Consider the following 24,103-nt stretch of genomic DNA (forward strand, 5'->3'; position numbering starts at 1 on the left):
ACTTCTAATTATTTGATTATTTTTTCATTACCAATACCCTGTAAAAATAACAGAGTTCATATACAATGCCACATTATTAGTAAGTGTTTCATATATTTTATGTATTCATCAAAAGCATCATATCGTATTGAATTACATAATGAAGGCATTAAACCAAAAAACTGCTCAGCCAGTAAACTCCATGGATCTGGAATCAGCTTTTTGGTGTTAAAGTTAATCTGGATTTGTGTTACTCACTAGAGTTGTGTAGTTTGAAAGAATTTGGCTGAGGAGATTAAGTTATTGACTTGCATTATGGGAACTGTAGGATCCAGCACCTTTGGAGTTGAGCATTGACCATTGAGTTGTATGTTTTTTAGAATTTTTCCTAACCTTCTGGAAGTGCAGCTGTCAGCAGCTGGTGTAGCCTTTCGATGAAATCTAATAACACATTTCTCATTTACAGGGTAAACTTGGAGTTCCTGGGTTGCCAGGATATCCAGGAAGACAAGGACCAAAGGTAAGCTATCGCTAAATGATACTATCAATATGATATGAAACAATTCTTCATTAAAATGTCTGAAAACGACCCAGCCCATGTTATATAGTTTGACATGTATATTAAAATTATCCAAACTAATATTCAAACTCAGAATAATCCCCAATTTTATTCAAGGTATCAGGACGTTTCATTTTTGTCACCTTTTGATTGTTTCATGTCTGCGATAACTTCCCCTGCAAACGTCTCATTACGAAGGAGAAACTCACTGTTAGCCAGTTAGACAGCTTTTTTTCCTTCCACTCTTTCTATTGGCCAATCAGAATGGATTGCAAATTTTTATGGCAGTTTGCTTGTGGGTTCTGTTGCTGAATCTCTCCTAGTAAAGTGCAAACGCACAGGAGGAACACTCAGCCCAAGGAGATGGTGGTGAAACCAAAAACTCCCATGTATCTGCTTCATGACATCATCAAACTAGGACTTTTTTTAAATAGTTTTGATTGAGACCCCCTTGTGGCGAAGTTATATATTAGGGACACAATTTCCCTGAATTCCAACTACACACACACATTTCTGTGTGCATTTAAAACAAATTGAAAAATACACACTGTACATGTGCATGTGAATGCTGCTCTTCCTGAATTTGTGAGGGGTTTTGAGGCTGAGCCGTCGTCTGACTGCTGGACAAGCTTGAAGCTCCCTGATCAAAGAGCCGGGGATTTAAAAAATGCCTTTTGGTGTCAGCACTCAGCTCCTGATACAAGAATAAAACATTGCTTTACTCAGAGAGCATGCAGTCCCCCTTTTGCATTTAATAAGCGGGGGATGTGTCAGTGAATAAACAAGGGATATAATATTTACAGTTTGTCTCTCAGATGATTAATCTTTGTCTTTCTCGCACACAGGGATCTCAGGGTTTCCAAGGCTTCCCTGGCGCCAATGGAGAGAAAGGAACTCGGGTATGTCAGATAGACTTCTTATTATTCTTCTCATTCCTACAAGGGCTGGATCAATACAGGCGCAGCGGTGGAGACAAACTCCTGTCCCAGCTCCAGATTTATCAACCTAGAGGAAGTCGCATAGGATCTAAAATAAAGATTTTTTTTTTTTTCAAACCAAGAGCTGAAAGACGATTGCGTTCCTTCTTCATTATCACTTACACAACTCATTTCATACCACCAAAAGCATTGTTTATCACTTTGAGGTAGCCGAGCAATGTTTCATTTTCTTTGTTTAAGGGATGGGCCATTAGCTCGGTGGCAAGAGTAATGGATTGTCACCACGGATGCAGCAGGGCACGCAAAGCTTTTAATCTTCACAAAAACATTTGTGAGGTTTATGAAACCAAGCTGCCAGACAAAGAAAGGAAAACAGTGCTATTAAAATAAGTTTCACGGCACTTGTTTGAAACTTCAAAAACCGCACAAAAGATCTAATTGTTTCTCTCATTAAAGTTGTATGCAGCCACTGGGATTGCAAGATCTCTGTAGAGCCATTACATTGTGCATTAATGTTTATCAAACTGTCCTACTAATGGATGTAATATAAGTGAGGACAAATACTGATCATATTGCAACAGCTAATGTCCGAGGTTGCCCGTTAAAATCTGCTTGTAAATGTGTGTTGGCAATAGATTTGCTCTCGTAGAGGATTCCACCTCTTCGTGATGCCACTGCTTTGATCATCGTGCATGTTCATTGTGTCCACAGGGAACAGCAGGGAAGGCTGGCCCACGCGGACAGAGAGGACCAACGGTTAGTCTTACTCAGCAGACTCGTGCCTGTATACAGATGGCAAAGCTTGGCACCTGAGTCAAAGTGGAGGTTCAACCGGGGGGAGATGCTGAAGCTTAACAATGACTATGTGTACATGGACACTAATATTCTGATATTTACCTGATTAAGACAATAGTCTTTTTCTGATAATCTTAATAATTTCATCCTCGGAATAAAGAATAATCCACTTAAAATATGTGGAGTATTCTGACCTTAGTCGCATTATGGTAAATGATCTGTATTTATATTTTCCAGTCTGATTAACCACTTAAAGCACTTTACAGAACAAGTCACAGTCACACAGCACATTTTCCATCACACCATTCATACACTGTCAGCACACTTTGGAATATAGGTGATAAGTTGAGGATCGAACCGCCAACCTTTTGGTTAGTGGACGACACTCTCTACCTCCTACAGGAGTTACCAGCTGCTTGAAGTCAGGCATATAAGAAGAATAATCTATTAGCAACTCATGTAAACCTCATAATTAATATATTATCTTATTCAGAATAGGTTGATTTTCAGAATATTGCTGTCCATGTTAAAAGAGTCATTTTCAGATCACAAATAAAATACAAGGAGCTTTTCTAGGATTTTAATTGTGTTGTATTTTTGGAATCAAGGGGCCTCGAGGAGAGAGAGGGCCAAGAGGACCAACGGGAAAAGCTGGACCAAAGGTGCGTAAAAGATATTTCACATGCTCGTTAACACACTCAACCATTAGTCCATAAATGCACCAGTTTAATTCATCTTTTTGTAACTTCAGGGTACCTCAGGAAATGATGGCCCATCAGGACCTCCCGGTGAGAGGGTACGTACCATCAAATAATCATAGTCATCAAGAGTCGTTTCAACCATGTGTTGCTTTCGATTAAAAGATGAATGATCATTGATCAGCTTTCATTTGTGGTTTGTTGCAGGGTCTGCCAGGGCCTCAGGGACCAACAGGTTTCCCCGGACCAAAGGGTCCTCCTGTAAGTCCAAACTCAAACACCGTACCTGCTCCTCCATAAACCCATCCTCTTTGTACTGTGTATTCATGGGTCTGGGTATGTTTCAGGGACCTGCAGGGAAAGACGGACTGCCTGGACATCCCGGACAGAGAGGAGAGACTGTGAGTGAACTGGTGTGATTACTCAGCTCTTTATGTTTCGCACAAAATCCGCTGTTGTTGACAATCCTGTTTTTTCTCCTCCCGTAATGAACAGGGATTCCAAGGCAAAACTGGCCCTCCTGGTCCTCCAGGTGTGGTTGGACCTCAGGTGAGTCTGTCCATCACTGTCCATCATGTTTACATGATCCTTGACAGTTTCACTTGAACTTTTTGTATAGATTTGGTTCCACAGCTTCCTCTGCCAATACAAATCTCTATTCATGTGGAGGTACTTGCATTGAAATTTGCACTATTAAATTTACCATTGCACATTCTCTGCATTTTGTTTGTCCGACCAAAAAAACATCCATCCTCATACCTACATTTCACGAGCTGTGAACTGTAAGTGTAGTTTATACACGTGCATATTTGCATCAGGCTCTTCATCCATTATGCATGAACGTTTAACTGACTTTCCCTCCCAGTCACCCTGCTAATGCCATTGATGATAATGGAGCGCTATGTGGCCTTAATGACTAGTAGTCCTCCCACACAGCAAATGCTCAGCTTCTCCACGCCATGGTTTCTAATGGCTGGAGAAATTGAAGCATCCTTTTTGTATTTAAATTATCTTCCTCCTGCCGTCCTCTCGTTGTAGTTTCTCTTCCTCACACCTCCTCTACAATGGGGCTTTATGATGTAGCGTTAATGATTTTATTTGTATTTATTTTTTCCTCCAATTGTAGGGACCAACAGGTGAGACTGGACCAATGGGAGATCGCGGCCACCCTGGGCCCCCAGGCCCACCTGGTGAGCAGGGTCTTCCTGGATCTGCAGGGAAAGAAGGAGCCAAGGTGAAGCCTGAAGCTTTGATTATTATCTTGTGTTATAGGCAGCAATTTGGCACCCCATCAGTATAATGCATACCTGTATTAGCACTTACAATATTAATTTCCCATCAATGCAACCTCAATGTCCAACATTTTGGAACATGCATTTATAGAACTAATGTTTTCATCCATCACACAGGGTGATCCTGGCCCTGCTGGCCCAGCGGGTAAGGATGGTCCTCCTGGGCCACGAGGTTTCCCCGGAGAGAGAGGTCTTCCAGGCCCAGTGGTTAGTATTGCCCTCTAACTCCACTTAAGTACAATAGCTCAACACAGATTCAACGTCTTCCACAGCTTGGTTATTGCATAATAGTTCTGTTATTAAATCCCTGTAAGACTGGTGAACCTCAAGAATCAGACATGATATATCAGATCCCTGAGTGGGCTTCAGCGGAGGAACATTTTGCTCCAGGCTGTTTATTTATTATTTTTTTTTATTCCAACTTGACAAAGTCATGTACTAGTTGTTATGCAATCCACACTTAGTTGTTGGCAGGAGCAGCTTCTCATTTAACTTTCGGTTGCGGAAATGATGGGATTCACACGTTTCCTTTGTAAGGTGACGGATGGTTGCAGCGTTTTTGGTAAATAACTGTTGTTCCCGTGTTCTCTCAGCCTCCACTTTGGGGACTATAGGAGGTTTTTCATCTCACGATGAGCCTGTTTGAAGACGGGGAGTCCAGTGTAAGGCAGGATGTGTGCTTCCCCAACAGATGTGTTTGTTTTCTGAAGCCTTCATTTTTTTTGTTCTGCAGGGGGCTCATGGCCTGAAAGGGAATGAGGGTCCTCACGGCCCACCTGGCCCCGCTGTGAGTACAATTGACTGAATCTCTGCTTTCAACCTCACTTGTCCATACAAAAATATACCAATTTGCAGTTTGTCTAAAATAGGATATTGTGATTTTGTCTTTAATGGTCTTATGTCTGATATGTCTGATAACTGATAATATTGTTGTGCGTCGGTGCTGTAGGGTTCTCCTGGTGAACGTGGTCCTTCTGGCCCAGCTGGACCCACAGGCCTTCCTGGACGTCCAGGCCCCCAGGGACCTCCAGGTCCTTCTGGAGAGAAAGGTGGACCGGTAAGAACATCCCAGAGATTACTATGACATACGGAGAAAGGCAACTTAAGGATGACTTATAACATGGTGTTGGACTATAACAAAACAACCTATTATAGGGAGAAAAAGGACCTCAAGGACCAGCTGGAAGAGACGGTATTCAGGGACCTGTGGGTCTGCCAGGACCTGGAGGACCTCCTGGACCACCTGGAGAGGATGGAGACAAGGTAAAGTTTAACACAAATCACTAAAGCTGCATTGAAGCTTTCAGCTTTTCACACAGACACACAAATATACAATTCATACACACTTACCACTTAACAAAGACTCTAAACTTAACAGCAGAGATCCAAGCCAGAAATTCTCTTGTCTCTTTCCCCGTGGCCTTAAATGCTCTGAGGGGAATTGGCCTGACAGAGTTTGCATCAATTAGCAGATCTTCAAATGCAATCCTGCCTCGTTGCCGCTCTGTACCCTTCTGTATAAACAGGCAGAGGAGAGGGGAGGACTTTGATGGCAGTGGCAGCTTGTGTGAAAGTGACCCGTATTCAGTAGCGAGAATAACTCCTCATCCCCCTCGAAAAACATTTGCAAGAAGATCAGCCACGGAGATACTCGGAGGATAATCTCTTATCCTCTAAAGAATGCTTCAGTTCTTAACTGGCCTCACGATAGTCCCCGTGGTGCAGACGGATACAGAGGGTATTTGCTATGCAAACAAAAAAGGATCTAAAGAGCTAATATTTACACATATTCAGACACTTTCTCATTAAAAAGTTCTGTCCACAGGAAGGGAACAACTCCAAGGGCTTTATTTAAGACCAACGCTGCCTCACAAATAGCATTGTCTGACTTAAACCCAAAAGTAAACGCCTTTGGCTTTGCTAGTTATTAGCATAATTCCGTCAAACACCCACATCATGTGGAGGTGTTGAAAGCACTGTGCAAGGTTCTGGGAATAGGTTGAGATAGGACTGATTATCTATTCCGTTTTTGGCTGCTAGTACCAGTGACTCAACCATCACGATAAACCCTCTTTAGATGTGAGCTAAATTTATCACGGACAGAAAGAGAGTGATGTAAGAAAGTGTCCTTTCAGAGGCAGGGTAAACTTGTAGTGGAGTTTTAAAGTGCTTTGACATATCTTTTGTGATGATTTAACCTGAATCATATTCTATCTTCCTCTCACTTGTATTATTTGAAATTGAGATGTTCATCTTTACACTGTGATGCTTTCATTCCTCAGGGAGAGCTCGGAGAGTCAGGCCAGAAAGGAGGCAAGGGTGACAAAGGAGAACATGTAAGTGGCTGTTTATCTCAAGCTCATCCAATTTTCTGGTGAATGCATACATTTTAAAACTGTTGATTGTGGATTTTGATTTTTTTCCATCTCCTCTGCAGGGCCCACCCGGTCCCACTGGCCCTCAAGGTCCTGTCGGAGCTCCCGGTCCTGCAGTAAGTTACATCATTCAATGCCTGATTTATTACATCCGTTGGCCCACCAGCGTTTGCATGCCTCTCCCGTATGTGACCCCTTTATCTGTGGTGTTGCGCAGGGTGCAGATGGTGAGCCTGGTCCCAGAGGTCAGCAGGGTCTGTTCGGCCAGAAGGGAGACGAAGGATCAAGAGGATTCCCCGGACCTCCAGGCCCAGTCGGGCTGCAGGTGCAGACAATAATGGAAAATACAAACTGTGGTCAAATGTCATTAAGAAAGACACAGAGGCTAATAATACAATTATTTGCACACTCCCTCAGGGTTTGCCTGGACCTCCTGGTGAGAAAGGTGAAACTGGAGACGTTGGACAATTGGTAAGAGTTTACTGGAGAAATGATTATTATAAGAAGTATTCTAAATATTTGATCACAAGCAGTATGTAGGTGAAATGCATTTTGAAATTAAACTGTTTCGTCTCTTCTCTATAGGGTCCACCTGGCCCCCCTGGTCCCAGAGGCCCCTCAGGGCCCCCAGGAGCTGACGGCCCACAGGGACCTCCGGGCGGTATTGGAAACCCTGGCGCTGTTGGAGAAAAGGTAAATCTCACCTGTTTGGTAACTGGCTTGCACAGATGTGCAGACGTGCAGCTACAGTCTTTCTATAAGCACATAAGGAATGCACCTTCCATCTCTTTAGCAGGTACAAGTGTAAACACAGACATTTCTAAAGTCACATTTAATTCCTCTCAGCCATGTTTTTGTTTCTGTATTTGATAGAAATTGTATCTTATTGACAACTAAATGAACGATCACTTATTTAGGGAGACAGAAACACTTTTCATACTTTAATTCCATAGCCAAACATTGATATCTTTGTCTAGCAAAAACAATCTATTTACATACTTACACACAGAGATTGGGATTTTATTGCCTCCTGAAAAGTTTGAAAAAAGATCTTCAAACTTGCCTTAAAGGATTTGTTTGCTGGTGATGTTTCGAGTCGCCATCGTAAAAGCTTACAATGCATTTTTGGGCAAATCACGTGATGTATCAGCACCACAAAATATATCATGGTAGATATCATAAAATGTACATAGACAAATAGTACAAAATACAAAATAAAGACTCACATATAGTATTCAAGTCACATCAATTGTTGGAATACCATTAAAGGTTCAGGCTAAATGGCCGTCATAAATACTATTACCAACCAATAGTATTGGATTTGGTATAGCTCTCTTTCTCAAAACGTTTTGTGATCAGTACCCCATATTTGATGTGCGTGTTATTCCTATTTTTCAACATTTTATAGTCTCCTGGTATGATCTCTGCCCATGTGAACACCATATTTTCTCTGCTGTATGATCATTTTTGTGCTGCCTTGTGTTTTGGGGCCCTGCTCTTTCCACATAATAGTTTTCCCTCAGAGGAGCCTTTGTGTTCTGAAACTGCCTGTGGTTTTAAACATGTATGAAAGGAGCTGCTGTGCGGCCATTGTGGAAATCCACTCCACCTGCTAATATTCATTCAACTGATAATTTATTCATCCTGATACAAGCCTCGTTTCCATCATGGCACCTCTGGAACACTTCAGAGAAATTGAGTTCATTGTCTCTGTATTTTAATTTGAGTTTTTAGTGTATGCAAATTCGCCTACACAACAAAAAGGTCCCCAAGTGGGCTCGATATCGCCAATCCCAGACCACAATGGCAGCTAACATGTTTTTCATTGTACCCTGCGCATGCATCAGGTGTGATACAGTTTTTATCCAGCTCACTGTTTTTCATAACACTTTGAAAGAGGCAGATTCAGTGCGCCAGCAGTTTGTCTGAGTGCTCTGTGGTGCAGGCTGTCAATGATACCTCTTTACCAGGCTTTTGCAGCCATTAATATTTCACATGCCTATTTATACGATACCCTTTTAAATGGGACATTATCATTTCCCCCCCCTCCGCCGCCGAGTGACGGACATACAGAAAATCTAACGGACAGGCTGCCACCCCCCCAACAGCACTGTTGCTGAGTGGAGGCAGGATGAATAAATACTCAGCGGCACCATGCTTGAAAGTCCAAGATGATAAATCCATTATTAACGGCAGCTCTCATAAAAATCAACTCCTGCTCTTATTTGTTGCGGCTCTTTCATTATGAAAAGGCCTGCTTTGGCAGCTTTTGCCGCTGCCAGACTGCAACGCTGTGCACCTTCAGCTCACTTTCTGTCCAAAGTGATGGTGGGATTTACTTTTTTTCCTCCGGCTTCGAGTCTATAGAATCACCTTTTGCTCCTTTATAATATCCCCGAGGATTGCTTGTCCTTCTCCCATGCAAACAAACACATCGCTTTCCCGGCTAATTGTGCCTCAGCTGATCTGGCATTTTATTAGCTGGCCAAGGGACCTGGCAGGCGACCAAGCTCGGGCTTTTTCTCGAAAACGCATCCCTCATATAACGGTGATTAGCAGCTGTCTCTCACGCTCGCGGTTCTCCCTGTTGTCAGCAGATTCGAGCGGTCGCCCCGTGGTGGACATGAGCAGCTTGTTGTTCGTACAGACTTAGCCAAGGCCTGAACAAAGCTTATTAGATGCAACATTTGCATAAAGTCAGCGTGCGCTCCTAAAAAACAAGGATCAGTCACGTTTTTATATACAGACAGCTGCTTACAGTGGATTTCTTGACAGCAGCAGCAGGAGAGATTCTGGAAAACAGCCTGACGCTAATTTAGGAGCATCGGTTGATGTCCAAACACAGACCTGTTGTTCACGCTACAGAGAATCTGGATATGCTTATCATAACACATCACTGTGCAGCTCCTCATTGCAAAGTTGCAGTATCAACTCGTGCCATCTCTTCTAAATGCATCATTTTAAAACCTGAAACAGGTGTTGCATCTGCACTCGAGCCCAGAGGGCGGGAGGGTAGGCTCATGTGACAGTGAGTAACGACAGCGCCCGGCGTATAGGTGAGTCAACAGGGCAACTATCCAATAAGGCAGGAGCAAGGGGACAAGATATATGTGCAGGGCCCAGGAGAACAGTGAGGTCAGCACCCTCTTTACTCCAGTCGTCCAATGTACCTGCACTTGATGGATTGAAATGTCTTGTGTCATCTCTTTCCGTGCCCATTTGGGTGACAAGGGCACCTGGACAGTGCGAGCAACTATAAATGATGGGATTTTTAGAACCGCATCGCATCAACAAATCACCGATCTGATAACGTACATCTCTGTCTTACCCTCTAATATCCCCTCTCTCTCTCTCTCTCTCTCTTACCAGGGAGATTCCGGCGAAACAGGAGAACCAGGTCTTCAGGGAGAAGTTGGCCCACCAGTGAGTTAGCTCATTTTCTTTTCTCCATTTTTTCAAAAGATCCAACAAAGACTGAAAAATACAAAGTATTTCACCACTTAAGAAAAGTTTTCAATTTCCCACTTTTTTCCCAATTTTTACCAGTCTCTCTGAATTGGAATTTCTGCTAACTGCTTTTTATTCCAGGGTTCAAGAGGAGAACGAGGAGAAAAGGGAGAGGGTGGTCCGGCTGGTGCAGGTGGACCTCCTGGCCCCAAGGGTCCCCCCGGAGATGATGGTCCTAAAGGCAGCCCAGTACGTTTTATTCTGTAATCATCTCATGAAAGTTTATTTTATATGGTGTCTCTAAAGTGTCTCTAAATCTCAGAGAAAAGAAATTAATGCAGCTTTTATTGGTTTTCAGGGTCCAAGTGGTTTCCCTGGAGACCCCGGCCCTCCTGGAGAGCCTGGTCCTGCTGTACGTATGGCATAACTTGTGAAGTGTGCAAACTCTATTCCTTACGGGTTTTTTTTAATATAATGCAGCTTGACTGAGGATCTGTTTATTTCCTATACAGGGGTTGGATGGTCCATCTGGTGACAAGGGAGATGATGGAGAGGCTGGTCAGCCTGTGAGTGTCACTTTTTTACAGCACTATGGAAATTTTCTGTTAAATTGCAAGTTGTTTCATTTTGATTTAATCTTCACCCTCTGAAATTTTAAACTAGGGTTCACCTGGACCCACTGGAGAGTCTGGTCCCTCTGGACCACCAGGAAAACGAGTGAGTACCAGCCTTTGCGCTCTCCTCCCATCGCTGCAAAAGTGTTGTGTTCTGTGTCAAAATGTTCTGTTTATGTATTCTTCTATTTTAATCTTTGTCATCTATGTGTGTTTTTAAAACAGGGCCCCCATGGAGCAACAGGACCTGAGGGAAGACAAGGAGAGAAAGGATTCAAGGTAACACATCCAACAAATAATGCAAAAGACACTTCATACCAACAGTGTCAAAAAACACAACAAGAAATGAGCAAGAAACAAATGTTTATTTGTATCTGTGTTTCTGTGTGAAAGGGAGAGTCTGGTTTGGAAGGTCCCCAAGGAAAGACAGGCCCTGTTGGTCCTCAAGGATCACCTGGCAAGCCTGGTTCTGAAGGTCTCAGGGGTATCCCCGGCCCAGTGGTGAGTAAAACGCTTTGTGCCTTCACACCAATTCATCACAGTCATGCTGAAGTTGTATAATGTTGTTAAATGTAAATGCATGTAAAACAAGGCTACATAAACAGTTTATGATAAACAGCAGAACATAGGATATGTGATATATATTTAAACTTAAAATGTATTGTTTTTCTGTGCAGGGAGAGCAAGGTCTGCCTGGTCCTTCAGGCCCAGATGGGCCTCCTGGGCCTATGGTGAGTTGAAGTGACCCCTGGCCTTCGGACTCAAGTATTTTCATACACTTATATATACCTGATCAGAAACTGTATTCATCTGTTCCCCCTCTCACAGGGCCCTCCTGGTTTGCCAGGTTTGAAAGGAGACTCAGGTGTCAAAGGAGAAAAGGTGAGCCCCTCCAGCACCTGCTCCACAGCTCCGAATGCTTTCATGTGCAGCATTAAGCTACAGTAAATACTTCAGCAAAGACTAATGAACCTATTTATCTAGATATTGATTAGATATGTTGTTTGCCTCCAGCCATCAGATCATTACCCTAATGATTAGAGGGTGTGCCAGATAGATATAGGATAGGGCTAATGTTTGTGATAGTGCATTTTTGACTAACTGACTTTTCCCTCTGCCCACAGGGACATCCGGGTCTTATTGGTCTTATCGGACCCCCAGGTGAACAGGGAGAGAAGGGTGACAGGGGTCTTCCTGGTCCTCCAGGAACACATGGTCCCAAAGGAGACAACGTAAGAAAACAAAACTAAACATGGGAAAAAAAGTCTCACATCTTTATACAAAAACTGCATGTACCGCAGAAGCTTAGCGCCATTGGTGCCAACAATCTGCCCAATGGAAGTTATGGATAGTCTTTATGTTTGTGGTCTTTAGTTAAGCAAAAGGCAAAATGTGGTATCCGGTCTGATTATCCCTCATGCTAATCAATACTGTTGCATCAGAAACAAACGGCGTTTTCTCTGTTGTCTCACTCTCGTCTCTACTTTAGGGTATTAGTGGTCCATCAGGTCCCCTCGGTCCCCTGGGTCCTCCTGGATTACCTGTAAGACTAAATCCATTATATATGATTGTGTCCAACTCAGTAGCATGTGATGTTGAAGCTGACATTGATTACTCTGTGAACTTTATTCTTTAGGGTCCTCCTGGCCCCAAAGGAGCTAAAGGGTCATCGGTAAGTGTTTTTAATTAAAGATTAAATCCATCAGGAACGATGAAGAGCATTTCATGACTCTCTAAAACTATTCGATGTTAAAGATAGAGTATGTCTTCGTCCTCTTCAGGGTCAAACTGGACCAAAAGGAGAGACTGGTACACCTGGACATCCTGGCCCTCCTGTAAGTCAATGCATCGTCCTCTGGTCATTATTATTGTTATCGTAAAATGCAAGTCATTATCTCTTGGTATTATGGACATTAATCCTAATTACCATCCATACCTCATTTGTATTTTTCATTTCATCTCTCCTCATCAGGGTCCTCCTGGCGATGTCATCCACCCGCTCCCCATGCATGCTCCCATGAAGGGCCGAATGCGCAGGAACATCGACGCCAGCCAGATGATGGACGACGCCGCTGTGGACGCCAACTACAAGGACTACGACGACGGCATGGAGGAGATCTTTGGCTCGCTCAACTCCCTGAAACTGGAGATCGAGCAGATGAAGCACCCGCTTGGCACACAGGCCAACCCAGCTCGCACCTGCAAGGATCTGCAGCTCTGCCACGCTGATTTCCCAGATGGTTCGTATCACATTCCATCTAAATTAGTATCTGTTGTCTGATCCCCAGGGGCTTTAGAATATCTTTTTCTGACCTTTAACAGACCGAATATTGGAGATAATAATTGCCAGATTTATCTATAATGAAAATAATCAGATGCAGCCCGGGAATCATTCTGCAGTTTGGACATTTCAACCGCTAATCCATCATAGCTGCTCGACACTTGTGTACATATGGACTAGATAATAAAAGTATTTCAATTTCCACCTCAGCAGCAGGACTCACTTTTGGATGGATTTAAAAAAAAAAATATATATATACTTTAGACTATTTTTAAAGGCCATTTTGATAACTTTCCCTTTTATTTTCCAAAAATGACGCAACACACAATTGTGTAGATATAGTCATGCATGACAGTGTCAGACATGATCTTGACCTGGAGGATAACAGGATACGTGCAGCTCTTCAACTGCATGCCCTCTGTTTTCTCCCTCTCTCTCTCCTCTTCAGGCGAGTACTGGATTGATCCAAACCAGGGCTGCTCTCGGGACTCCTTCAAGGTTTACTGCAACTTCACAGCAGGTGGAGAGAGCTGCATCTACCCTGACAAGAAGTCTGAAGGGGTACGTCTGTCTGCGCAAAAACACACTCACACTGAACACTTTCAGCATCCTGTTTGGGATTTGATGACAATAAATGAACTTAATTCTAATTCAATTCATTTTAATTCTCACCAAATCGTCATACATTGGGCATCATACAAAAACATGTTTGTATTCTTATCCCAAATTTCTTAAAAATGTATTTGTTCGCATGGTGAGTTCCTATAAATGTGAATTCCACCTGTAAGCATAATGAATGCCCCAATAATACCATGAAAGGATCTTCCTGCCCTAATGGCAGAAGTGTTAATATAAGATCAATGAGTGGAAAATTGCTGAATATTGCAGAATGTATTTTTTCATACCTGGGACTAACTTGAACACAAGAATAAATAACTTGCATGCAAGAATAAATAACCCGTGCATCTCCAGACAGCGATATTTGGAACTCTGTTGTACCTCCACATGTACTCGTATAATTAGCCTCCATGAGATTACCTTGTGTTGTCATGAAGGAAGCCACGGGAGATGAGTCACCACGACTCCCTGGATTTCCCATGAGGACAGTGACTTATTTTACGAACATAGTAAATCTCAGTTTGGTTCTGACAGTCGCTAACTGCGGGGAGACAATCTTTCAAAACACACTCACACAATCATCTGAATTCATCCATACTTTGGTGCCATTTTTAGATAGAATGTCATCACCTGAGAAAGCATTTGGCAGCTGACAGGCACATCGGAGGAGATTTTTGCTTCATTATGCATGGAGCGTGGAGAGGAGAGTAGCAGCAGTGGTGAAACACTTGGAACACTGTCTTTGACAAGTCGAGAGGGGAGGGGGGAGTTGGGTTATAGCACAGTGCTACAGCCATTTTAATGATCGCACTCACCAAGCCTCAGAGGAGCAAGAGTTTGCTTAAGCTCAGAATAATGAAGCAAGACTTTTTATAGCATGCTGGTGATGGGCTGCTCTCATCATAAAAAAAAAAAAGCCTGTGAGCTGCCTTGTCTTTGCACTGAGGCTGAACACACTAACACACGTTTAGATTGGCACAGTAATTATAAGAGCACACGATCTGTTTGAAAACCGCATTTTCATTCTGTATCAGTTTTAATCCCTGTCCCTGTGACCACTCGCATACACTGGGCATGCATGTGTCGGTGTTAACATGAAGGCATGCGTGTACAGCTGGACAAGGTAATTGTCTCAGATTGCTCCAATAATAGCTCGTCTCCTATGCACGTTAGCAGTTGTATCTGTACAACAGCTGTTAGCTAAGACAACACGGTCAGCAACACTTGCAATTGATTATCCATGTTGAGGGGGTGGGGGGTCATGTGATGAGAGCCCGATGAATCAGTGAAGGCTACATCGTGACTGATAATACTCAGGTACTGTACATCATTGTTTCCAAACATCTCAGTTCCTCTTCTTCCGTTCAGACTAAAACGCTCCGCTGAAGTTTTCAAACTAAATCCAAAATTCTCTAAAACTGTGGAGTGGTGTAGACGCTTATCCAAAGCAGAGTTGATGCGTTTTTTTAAACGAAAACGTAGCAGTGGGGATGCAACAAGAAAGCCTGGCGTGCTTTCATGGATTTTAGAGAAAGAGAAAGTCACTGCAAGGATACATTCCCTCCTGTGCTCCGTCCACTCCGGTGAAAACAACTAAAAGGTCACCTTCAAGGCAGCATGGGTCTAATGTATGCAGTCTCCCAACGCTGAGTGCTCACATTCCCATCATTCATTCATTAATGCATTAAGCTATTGACGACACTCTCATATCAAACCCTGCTATCTAATTATGGAGAATTCATCATTGTCATGCCTGAGACCATTAGAGCTGTGCCCTGTTGGCCAACTCACAGCTTTTAATGGCATAACAAAGTTACGCCATGGCTGCACAGCACAAACACCACACAGCGGGGAGAGAGGCCGAGACGTAAGAGCTTGTTGCAGGCGATCATTTCTTAATTAATCACTGTGTATTCATGAATTTTTCAGCAGCAATTTGCTGCCAGCTTCAGTTCATACTGTACAAAATGGCATAATGGCTTATTAAAATCGCCTGTCCTGGTCTGTTGTGGTTGATCTCACCAATACCGTTTCAGGTCTGCAGGATTCCTCAGAGGACAAACGGGAGGAGGAAGAGGGGAGAAGGAGAGAAAAACTGTGTGGATGTGTTTCTGTCAGATGTTTCTTTTCTTTAACGCTGCTGTTTTTTCCTTCCCCCGGCTCCACCTCTCATTTGATCCATACCCCAGGCTAGGCTCACATCCTGGGTAAAGGAGAATCCCGGGTCCTGGTTCAGTGAATTCAAACGTGGTAAACTGGTAAGCCAGACTCCTGACTTTCCCTTTCCTAAACACCTCTTATATTTTGCAGAGCAAAATGGCAAAATGGCCCAAAGACTCGCCAGGCACATGGTATAGTCACTACAAGAGAGGTTCCCTGGTAAGTTTCCCCTCGCCTGCGGTCCCAGAGTCCTGGCTGAGGCCCGGACTCTGCGTGGCCGAGGTCCTGCATGTTTCTGGTTCTGCTCTAAGAAGTATGTATATGCACTGGCACCTTGCTTGTGGGTTATGTGTTTGTGGTGCATGATTCGGCACAAGCTGCTCTCACGCTCAGTCCAGCAACAAAGCTGATGCTCTCACGAGGAAAATGGAGAAGAGGTTTGTGGACCATGCAGGCAGGATTTGAATATGCTGATGCAACATGTTTGACAAGTAATGGAGGTTAACCCATTAAGGCTTCAGGCGCCAAATAACAGACTCGGTTCATTATTTAGCAGGAACATCACCTTTTTATCATTTATTTCATCTATGACACTCACTTAGATCATCAGCCATTGTCTTAAACGCTACACATTTTTTAAGCAGGAACAACATGCTTACAAACAATCGACATTTCCCATAATGCATTTTAGCAAATTACAATTAGTCATTACATTGCGGATGAGAAGCACACATCTCATCCAGTGCTAAACAGGAGAAGCATTCAAACGTCGCACCTGGACTCAAGGTATGTATAAGCATATGTTGCATCTGGTCTTAATGGGTTAATAAACAGAAGTACTTACTGAAGAGACTCCTGGCTGGATACTCACCTCTGCTGCATTAAGAGAGCATCTCCCAAGGGTGACTGTGTGCCTCAATACTCTCATGATCCAGGAAATAGAAGTATCCATAGGTGTTTTGTCCTTAATAGGAATACATCAATTTACACTTCTTTCTTACACATTCAAATGTTCTAAGCTGTAGATCAACAGGGTCCAGCCTCAGTCATCTATCCTCCATAGGGGGGTGAAACATAAGCAGCCATTCAGCTGCACTCACATTCCCCCACATCTCCCTTTAAACACTACTTAGATCTGGCAGAGTAGCTCCGAGTCAGGCACAGGTCAGGCACTCAGTCACCACCCCAGGGGCTTCTGGGTACTCAGCCACTGTTGACTTGCGGCTGTGATGGTAAAGAGGTAATGTTTTCTCTGGTGATGTCGGGCTACATTCACAGACTGTGGGGGATGACGACTGGTGGGGGTGAATCAGGAAATGCATGGGGACTCTGCAGACACTACACAACACTTTTCTTTTAACCTGAGCCACAGTGTCAACACTCAAACATAAAAAACAGAATAAACTGTTTATATCAGGTGAGTAATTAGGCTTGATTTCGTAAATATAAAGTTTGAGTGTTGGTACTCCGGGTTTGTATATGCATGTGTGCTAAGGTGAGTGTGTGTGTGCACAAGTACAAGTCGAGAAAGAACACGCACTCAGACAGGTCTGCCGCTCTGGCTGCATGGCATGGACGCTGCATGCGCTCTACTATCAGTAAGTCCCGCTTGTCTGAGAGACAAAGCGACCGTGTGGATCTAATGGATTCCTGATGGTTGGTATATGCTGATAGTCACTTAACGGACATTAAACCCGACTGTGACCTGTTCCGAATCTTGTGTCTTCATCAGTCAGGATTACAAAGAGCCTGAAATCATTTAAATGGATATAACAAAATGAAAAAAAGAGAAGTCCTAAGTTAATTATAAATTAATTACCATGTAATTATCATATTACTGCAATGCATTTCCTATTCAGATAATTACATTTTCATGGTTTAAACACTTCTCTCACACATTTAGACAATCACATAATAGGTCTTTATTTGGGCAGGTTTTTTCCACATCAGTGCAGTTTACAGGCATTATCCTTGGAAATACTCTTCATCACTCTCTATCTAATGTCATCGCTCGATATAATTGGTCCATGCTCATCTTTCCCTGGAGAGAAAAACATAAATGCTACTTAAGTGTGAGTCTAATATTCAATATTGTCCACAAATCTCCATGAAAATCCCAAAACAACATGAAATGAACAACAATTCAACAGTATGAATACACAATATCTGTATCCTGTGGAATCCATGTGCAAAAACTGTTAAAAATGCTTCAGTGAGCCGCTGTTCCACAGGCTGACATCTTCCTTCATGATGATGAATGTGGGCTTTGTAGTTAATTTTGAGAGCATCTTGGCTTAACCAGTCTGGCGTTGAAAATGTTCAATGGTGCAATTAATTTGTATTAAACCCCCGCTGAAAAAGAAAAAAAACTGAATGCACCTTTTTAGTAAAGTATGCAGCAAACTATACTATACAGTTTGTTTTAGGGAAATACTGAGCCTCACCTCTGCCAAGTCCCAACAGTTCCCTTAAATTCAATCAAGCTGCACCAAAGTTCGCACACTCATAAATAGCAGTCCTCTAAATGTTATGATATTGTTCTCTGGGAAAACTAAAAGTTGAAATATGCCCTCTCTATCGCATGCTAAAGGAAGTGAAAAAAATAATCAGATCAATCCCCTAAACTGCACCAAAATATCATGGGTTCTCCTCTGATCCATAATTTATCCTTCAACCAAGTTTCGTGAAAATCCCTTGCTCAAAAACAAACCAACTGAGAGACAAACAGACCGGGGGTGAAAAGATAACGTCCTTGGCAGAGGTAACTTTATATTTGTGACCTGGCTTTAAATATTTACAATGCTTTGAATTAGGAATGAATGGGCTGAAATTAATAGGATAGTTAAATCAGACGGGCAGACAAACTCTAGCATGGAAGGTTCTGGTCTTTTCATGGAATATGTCAACAAAAAAAATATAATATCACCACTGTTGTCCTTTAATAATCAGGTTAATGTGTTGTGTTACGTGCCACACACACTGTTAAGTTCTGTTTGCCTGTGCTGCAACAGAGCAGGGTAGTGTAAATAAATTGTGTGTATCCTCAGATGACACCTGGATTCCCACACCATTGTAAATAAGAAACAGAGAAATCCCAATGCAGCAGTGAAACAGGAACAGAGATTACAAGCCATAAATTAATTCAGAACGACTCCCAGGAGACAGCAGCACTGCACAGTATAGACTTGACAGTGTGTTCACTAAATCTATTGTATCTTCAGGACAATCCTTCCTCTCTTTTTACTCACTCATTCTTTACACCGCTGCCTGCCCCTGGTTTTCAGTCTACATCCCTTTATTTTAAATCGCAGCTCTCCTACGTGGACGCCGAGGGCAACCCCATCGGCGTGGTCCAGATGACCTTCCTGCGGTTGCTGAGCGCAGCAGCCAGACAGAACATTACGTACAACTGCTACCAGTCGGTGGCCTGGCACGACCAGGATCAAGGAAACTACGACAAGGCCGTTCGTTTCCTCGGCTCCAACGATGAAGAGATGTCGTACGATAACAACCCCTACATCCGCGCCGTGGTCGATGGCTGTGCGGTAAGTCAAGGAGATGTTTGTGGGAGTGTCTCTGGGTGGTTGGCGATAGTAACATCTGGCTATTGTCTGCAAAGAGAATGGATTCAATTGGTATTCACTCCGGGGTCAAATTACACTGCATTAGACACAAGTTTGTATCTGCTCCGGTTTCTGGAAACATGACACCAAGGTGAACGCGCTAATGTGGTAAGACAACGAGGTGAGAGAGAGCCTCAGTTGTGTTTGCGTTTGTAGCGCTGAACATGACTGAAGAGAGGCAAACTCCTCTATTGTCAATGTTAAAGGAGTTAATCTCCTCTTTAGCAGGTATGTACTGGCTAATTTAAGTGTGAATGAGCTATTTGATGAACACTGTCAGAAACTGATGTTGGTTGTATTTGTAGCCGCTCTGTCTTCTACAAAAGAACGTGATGTTTAGCTTCAATGCACCAACTCTCCTCTCCGGTGTTTCTTTTTCGCAGTTGAAAAAGGGCTACGAAAAGACCGTACTCGAGATCAACACGCCAAAGGTGGAGCAGGTGCCGTTTGTGGACCTCATGTTCAACGACTTTGGCGGCTCCACGCAGAAGTTCGGATTCGAAGTGGGCCCCGTCTGTTTCATGGGCTAAGACTGTTTACTGAGCAAATGGAGAAAAAGAAAAGCATATTTTGTTTTCTCAGAAAAAAAACATTTGAAAAAGAAAAAGGACAATTCTATTTGTAAAAAAAAAAAAGAAAAAAAAGTCTACTTTTTTTTTTTCCATAAAGCAACCAGAGTAAAAATGAAATCAAGTTGAGGATGCAGTGAAATTCTTTTAGGAATAGAGGAAAAACGAAACAACCTCAGTGGGCCTTCTCCATCACATGCAAGTTTTGAAACTGGATGTCAGATCCTGCCTCCTACGCCACACACTCACGCAGACACACACCTAACCCATCACTTGATTTAGACGTCCTGGTCCCAAACAACGGACGCGACCCTGAGAGCTGCAGCATTCCAGACGAGTGCAGTTTTTTTGCCATGGACTCCATCTGATTTGGCTTTTTTTCCCCCCTCATCTTTGGTTCTGATCTCGTCTTCCTTCATCTCCCTGGCTTCTTCCACTTTTTGTTGGGTTGTTTTTGCTCTTTCACTACTAGGAGCTCTTGCTTGTGCATAATTGTCCCCTCCATTCTTTTGGAATGGATCCTCTATATAGATATATATATATATATAAATATATATATAAATAATTTTTATGTTTGTAAGTACATTCTGTATATTTTTTTCCTGATAATGTTTATTGCTTCTGGCTTCAAAACGTGCATGTGACTTTATTAATTGTAGAGGTAGGAGGAGGAGGAGATGATGGATACAGGGATAACACTGACAATTGCAGAGATATTGAAAGTGAGGAAATTCGACTTGTAAATTGAAAAAAAAAAACTAGGAAAAAAAACTAATTGGGAAGTCCTGTCTTGTTGAGGTTGTGGAGCACATCTTGTTGTAATTTAAGAACACAATGGAAATAAAAAAAAGAGACGAAAACAAGCTCTGTGATATTATGTGACAGTTGATTTGCAGAACTAATGAAAAGAAAAATACATTCCTCCTTTTGTGCCCTCGGAACAAACCACCTACCTTGGTGGCAATTATCATTAATTTAATAAACTGCTTCTATTTTCCTTTTCCTGAAATACTCATCTGGCTATGCAATGGGAGATGATGTCACATTTGAATGGAAATAACAATCAAAGAACCCTGGTGCTATATTTCCTCTCGTCTGTGGTGCTATGTATTTTTCTAGGTTTTGTTTGTTTGAATGAAAGGAAATTTGTGGCAATAATATTCTGTCACCAGCAGCCCCTTGACTCTTAAACACCACAGTGGACGCAGGTGGATCTGAGCTGCATCCATTTTTCTATGTTTAGTGTCCAGCAGTGGTGTTTGCATGCTCTTTCCCCTGCTCGCAGATCAGTGCAGCATGGCGGCGTTATGTTGCTTCGGCGGACCGCACACATATGAAAAATATGTCTTGTACCAAATGTTGGGATGAGAAAAAAGGAAACCAAGATGGTGCTGTTGGCTTTGCTGCTGGCTTTTGCCTCTCGCTGCTGTCGGATCATCTGTGCCTCATCAAACGGACGGAGTTGACGAGTGGGAAATGTTGCGATGGGCGTGCAAAAAGGGTTATGATCCAATGTCTGGTTTGGTGTATGAAACTCAACCCTTCCACCAAAGGTTATCACATTTAGCTTTAACAGGCTTGAATTTTCCTTATTTCCTTTGTTTTGTATGGGAATGTTTTTCTTGATTTATCCAAAGTAGAGGCAGGTAATGAAATCAGCCAGATTAAGCAGTTTGCTCCTGCAGCGTCAGAAAATGTCTTGTTGGTCTTTTATTTTTGCCCTAATTGTAATTATGCTCTTTGTTCAAACTATGCACTCTCTTTGCTTATGACCACTAAGTATCTACCACAGAATTTTTTACAGCCCTTAATACATAGATTTGTTTCCTCTTTGTTTTTAAATCTTCAAATATGTGACTTGAACCATTTTTCTGTCAAGACAACTCAATATGCTTGTAGATCTCTGGCTTTATCTTTTCATCGTCATGCAGTACTCCCCAAATTTTTAAAACACTCTGCTCTCAACGCAGAAGACAAACAATTTCTTGTAAATTTCCAGAACCAGCAGAAATGCTGCCATTGTTTTTGTTTTGTAGATTTTCCGTTTTTTGTCCGTCTTTGTCACGTTCGTTTTTCACAGTCTTGTCAAAACCTGTGTGAGGATAAGAGGATAGAAGATATATTGGTTTTTATGTCAATAAATTCAAGTTTACTGTGGCCATCCACTCTTGTATGTCTTTTGAAGCATTAAAACCTATCTGTATGCATGAAATTGTAAAGTTTTTTCTCTTGTTATGATTCTGTAGGGGGACATGATCTGTAGTCCAGGTTTTTATTCATCGGGATACGTCCGTTTTTTTCATGAATGAAAGATAAAAAAAATTTAAAAATAAAAGGTCATGTCCACTATTGTGAAGTGGAGAGGAAATGATGAACTTGTAACTCTACCAAAGCCAATGTTCGTTTGTAGTATATTTATTGTACTATTTAAAATAAAAAAATAAATGTTAAATGATACCATAGTGTAAGTGTAAGAGGCCCCCTCTTTACGTGCACACCAGAAAAACAAAAGCTACTGACTAAAGGTGATGAATTCTACACATATGCTGGTAATAGCTCCTTTTTTTAAAATGGAGCCTTTCAGAGTACGTCAATATAAACAGACGGATGTTTTCATGTTTGCAGCATCTGGATTGTTTGTGTGTGTGTGTGCGTGACAGTGTGTGTTTGTGTTGTCAATGGTGTTTAAATTCTAAATGAATAATTGGACGTGTGTTTAGCTGCACAACAGGTAAGAATATACTATTAACTGCTATACACTGTGTCAGTAATGTCAAACAATCCTAGCTCCAAAGACTCGCCCCAAGAAAGAAGTTCCCAGAATGCATCATGGTCAGATATCGCTCCTGATATATCCAACAGAGAATCCTCCTGGCTAGAGACTTTTTTAATGGCTGGCTAATGTCAGTACTTCCTCTCACTCTAAGCTCACATTTCTACACTGCCTGCATCACATTAAATATGTATTATTCACTGTATTGCATGCAAGCTTTCCTCAGCGATGATTATAAAGAAATAAATCGGAGACTGCTTTAATCCCACTCTTGCACTCGTTTCAATAATCTGCAAAATTTAAAGATTTGATCAAATCGGCGGTGGAGAAGATGGCTTGCAGAATGTCAAGTGTCTCATTAGTGGTAAATGTTGCACAGTACACATTAAGCCTAGCGCAGCAATTCGAGGGAGAAAAAAAGTTGTTTCGCATGATATGATGATCAATATTTAATGCAATGTTCACAGAATGGGTTTAGTTGAAGGCACAGTCAGAATGCATCCTGGGCGAGTAAAGTAGAAACCAGAGTGAAAAAGCTAATCAAAGGATTACAACAGCAGCGGAGTGTAGTGAGCTGGTGAAACATTTCAGAAGAGGAGTCGGGATGCAGTCAGATTTGGGATGAATAAGGAGGGCACTGTGGGACACGCACAATTACACAGCACTAGTTTGTAATGGAGGAAAGGTGTTGTAGACACACTGAAGTGAGCCAGGTAAGACAGAGCAGCTGAAGGAGAACCCAAAACATTTAGATCAGTTCAGTTCCTTTAAGTAAAAAGATACCAAAGAGTAAAAATACCCCAATAAGTGACAGTCATCCAACACAATTGTAGCCTGTAGGGGTTAAAATGTCTTTATTTCATCTCAAAATGCTTTATTATGAATTATTGAATTGGATTGTAAACCTGTAGTGTAAAAATATTTGAATTCAACATGAAAATGTGTTTCGTCAACCCACATATCTACAAGGTGTTATTACTAATTGAGGACCTGCTCACTGGATTCCAAACCCTTTGTTTCTGTAGATTCAAAATATATATATTTAAAAAAGGAAAGGTTCGACATTGTGGCAAAAGTACTTTGCAAATTTCTGCTAAGCGAAGTTAGTCAGCTACTGCCTGCTGCTACATATTAGAGTGCTTCAGTCATCTTATATCACATTTTTCCTTTTGATTTACAGCAGCTGACAAACAGAGAGGAAAACATTTGGGGGAACTGCAAACAACTAAGTAATCTGATACTGCATCAAGTGGCCTTGACGAGACACCGCTTCTTTTTGAGGGGTCATTAGCAAAGAAGGTTGGGAACTACCCCACACACCATTCAGGAAATTGCACTTTCATGCATTTTATGTTACAGTCAAGCAAATACATTTCCCCTCA

General features: G+C 42.2%; 1 protein-coding gene across 3 annotated transcripts in view; it reads left to right on the top strand.

Annotated features, from left to right (window-relative positions):
* Window positions 1–22,410, top strand: part of col5a1 (procollagen, type V, alpha 1) — a 76,197-nt gene extending 53,787 nt beyond the window's left edge. The window contains exons 32-67 of one of the 3 annotated variants that reach the window (XM_034601367.1): window positions 446–499; window positions 1,384–1,437; window positions 2,188–2,232; window positions 2,880–2,933; window positions 3,023–3,067; window positions 3,177–3,230; window positions 3,317–3,370; window positions 3,465–3,518; window positions 4,096–4,203; window positions 4,379–4,468; window positions 4,995–5,048; window positions 5,211–5,318; window positions 5,417–5,524; window positions 6,544–6,597; window positions 6,699–6,752; window positions 6,854–6,961; window positions 7,054–7,107; window positions 7,222–7,329; window positions 10,006–10,059; window positions 10,225–10,332; window positions 10,442–10,495; window positions 10,596–10,649; window positions 10,747–10,800; window positions 10,923–10,976; window positions 11,091–11,198; window positions 11,375–11,428; window positions 11,526–11,579; window positions 11,822–11,929; window positions 12,187–12,240; window positions 12,334–12,369; window positions 12,479–12,532; window positions 12,670–12,937; window positions 13,427–13,539; window positions 15,786–15,854; window positions 19,068–19,301; window positions 19,763–19,909. In XM_034601367.1, coding sequence (XP_034457258.1) covers window positions 446–499; window positions 1,384–1,437; window positions 2,188–2,232; window positions 2,880–2,933; window positions 3,023–3,067; window positions 3,177–3,230; window positions 3,317–3,370; window positions 3,465–3,518; window positions 4,096–4,203; window positions 4,379–4,468; window positions 4,995–5,048; window positions 5,211–5,318; window positions 5,417–5,524; window positions 6,544–6,597; window positions 6,699–6,752; window positions 6,854–6,961; window positions 7,054–7,107; window positions 7,222–7,329; window positions 10,006–10,059; window positions 10,225–10,332; window positions 10,442–10,495; window positions 10,596–10,649; window positions 10,747–10,800; window positions 10,923–10,976; window positions 11,091–11,198; window positions 11,375–11,428; window positions 11,526–11,579; window positions 11,822–11,929; window positions 12,187–12,240; window positions 12,334–12,369; window positions 12,479–12,532; window positions 12,670–12,937; window positions 13,427–13,539; window positions 15,786–15,854; window positions 19,068–19,301; window positions 19,763–19,909 — 2,937 coding nt within the window. Of the gene's footprint in view, window positions 1–445; window positions 500–1,383; window positions 1,438–2,187; window positions 2,233–2,879; window positions 2,934–3,022; window positions 3,068–3,176; window positions 3,231–3,316; window positions 3,371–3,464; window positions 3,519–4,095; window positions 4,204–4,378; window positions 4,469–4,994; window positions 5,049–5,210; window positions 5,319–5,416; window positions 5,525–6,543; window positions 6,598–6,698; window positions 6,753–6,853; window positions 6,962–7,053; window positions 7,108–7,221; window positions 7,330–10,005; window positions 10,060–10,224; window positions 10,333–10,441; window positions 10,496–10,595; window positions 10,650–10,746; window positions 10,801–10,922; window positions 10,977–11,090; window positions 11,199–11,374; window positions 11,429–11,525; window positions 11,580–11,821; window positions 11,930–12,186; window positions 12,241–12,333; window positions 12,370–12,478; window positions 12,533–12,669; window positions 12,938–13,426; window positions 13,540–15,785; window positions 15,855–15,906; window positions 15,976–19,067; window positions 19,302–19,762 lie in introns of all 3 variants that reach the window. The other 2 variants (XM_034601365.1, XM_034601366.1) reach the window with 2 other exon arrangements.
* The last annotated feature ends 1,693 nt before the right edge of the window (window positions 22,411–24,103 follow it).

This window comes from Hippoglossus hippoglossus, chromosome 12 (assembly GCF_009819705.1).
Source record: "Hippoglossus hippoglossus isolate fHipHip1 chromosome 12, fHipHip1.pri, whole genome shotgun sequence".
Lineage (NCBI taxonomy): Eukaryota > Metazoa > Chordata > Actinopteri > Pleuronectiformes > Pleuronectidae > Hippoglossus > Hippoglossus hippoglossus.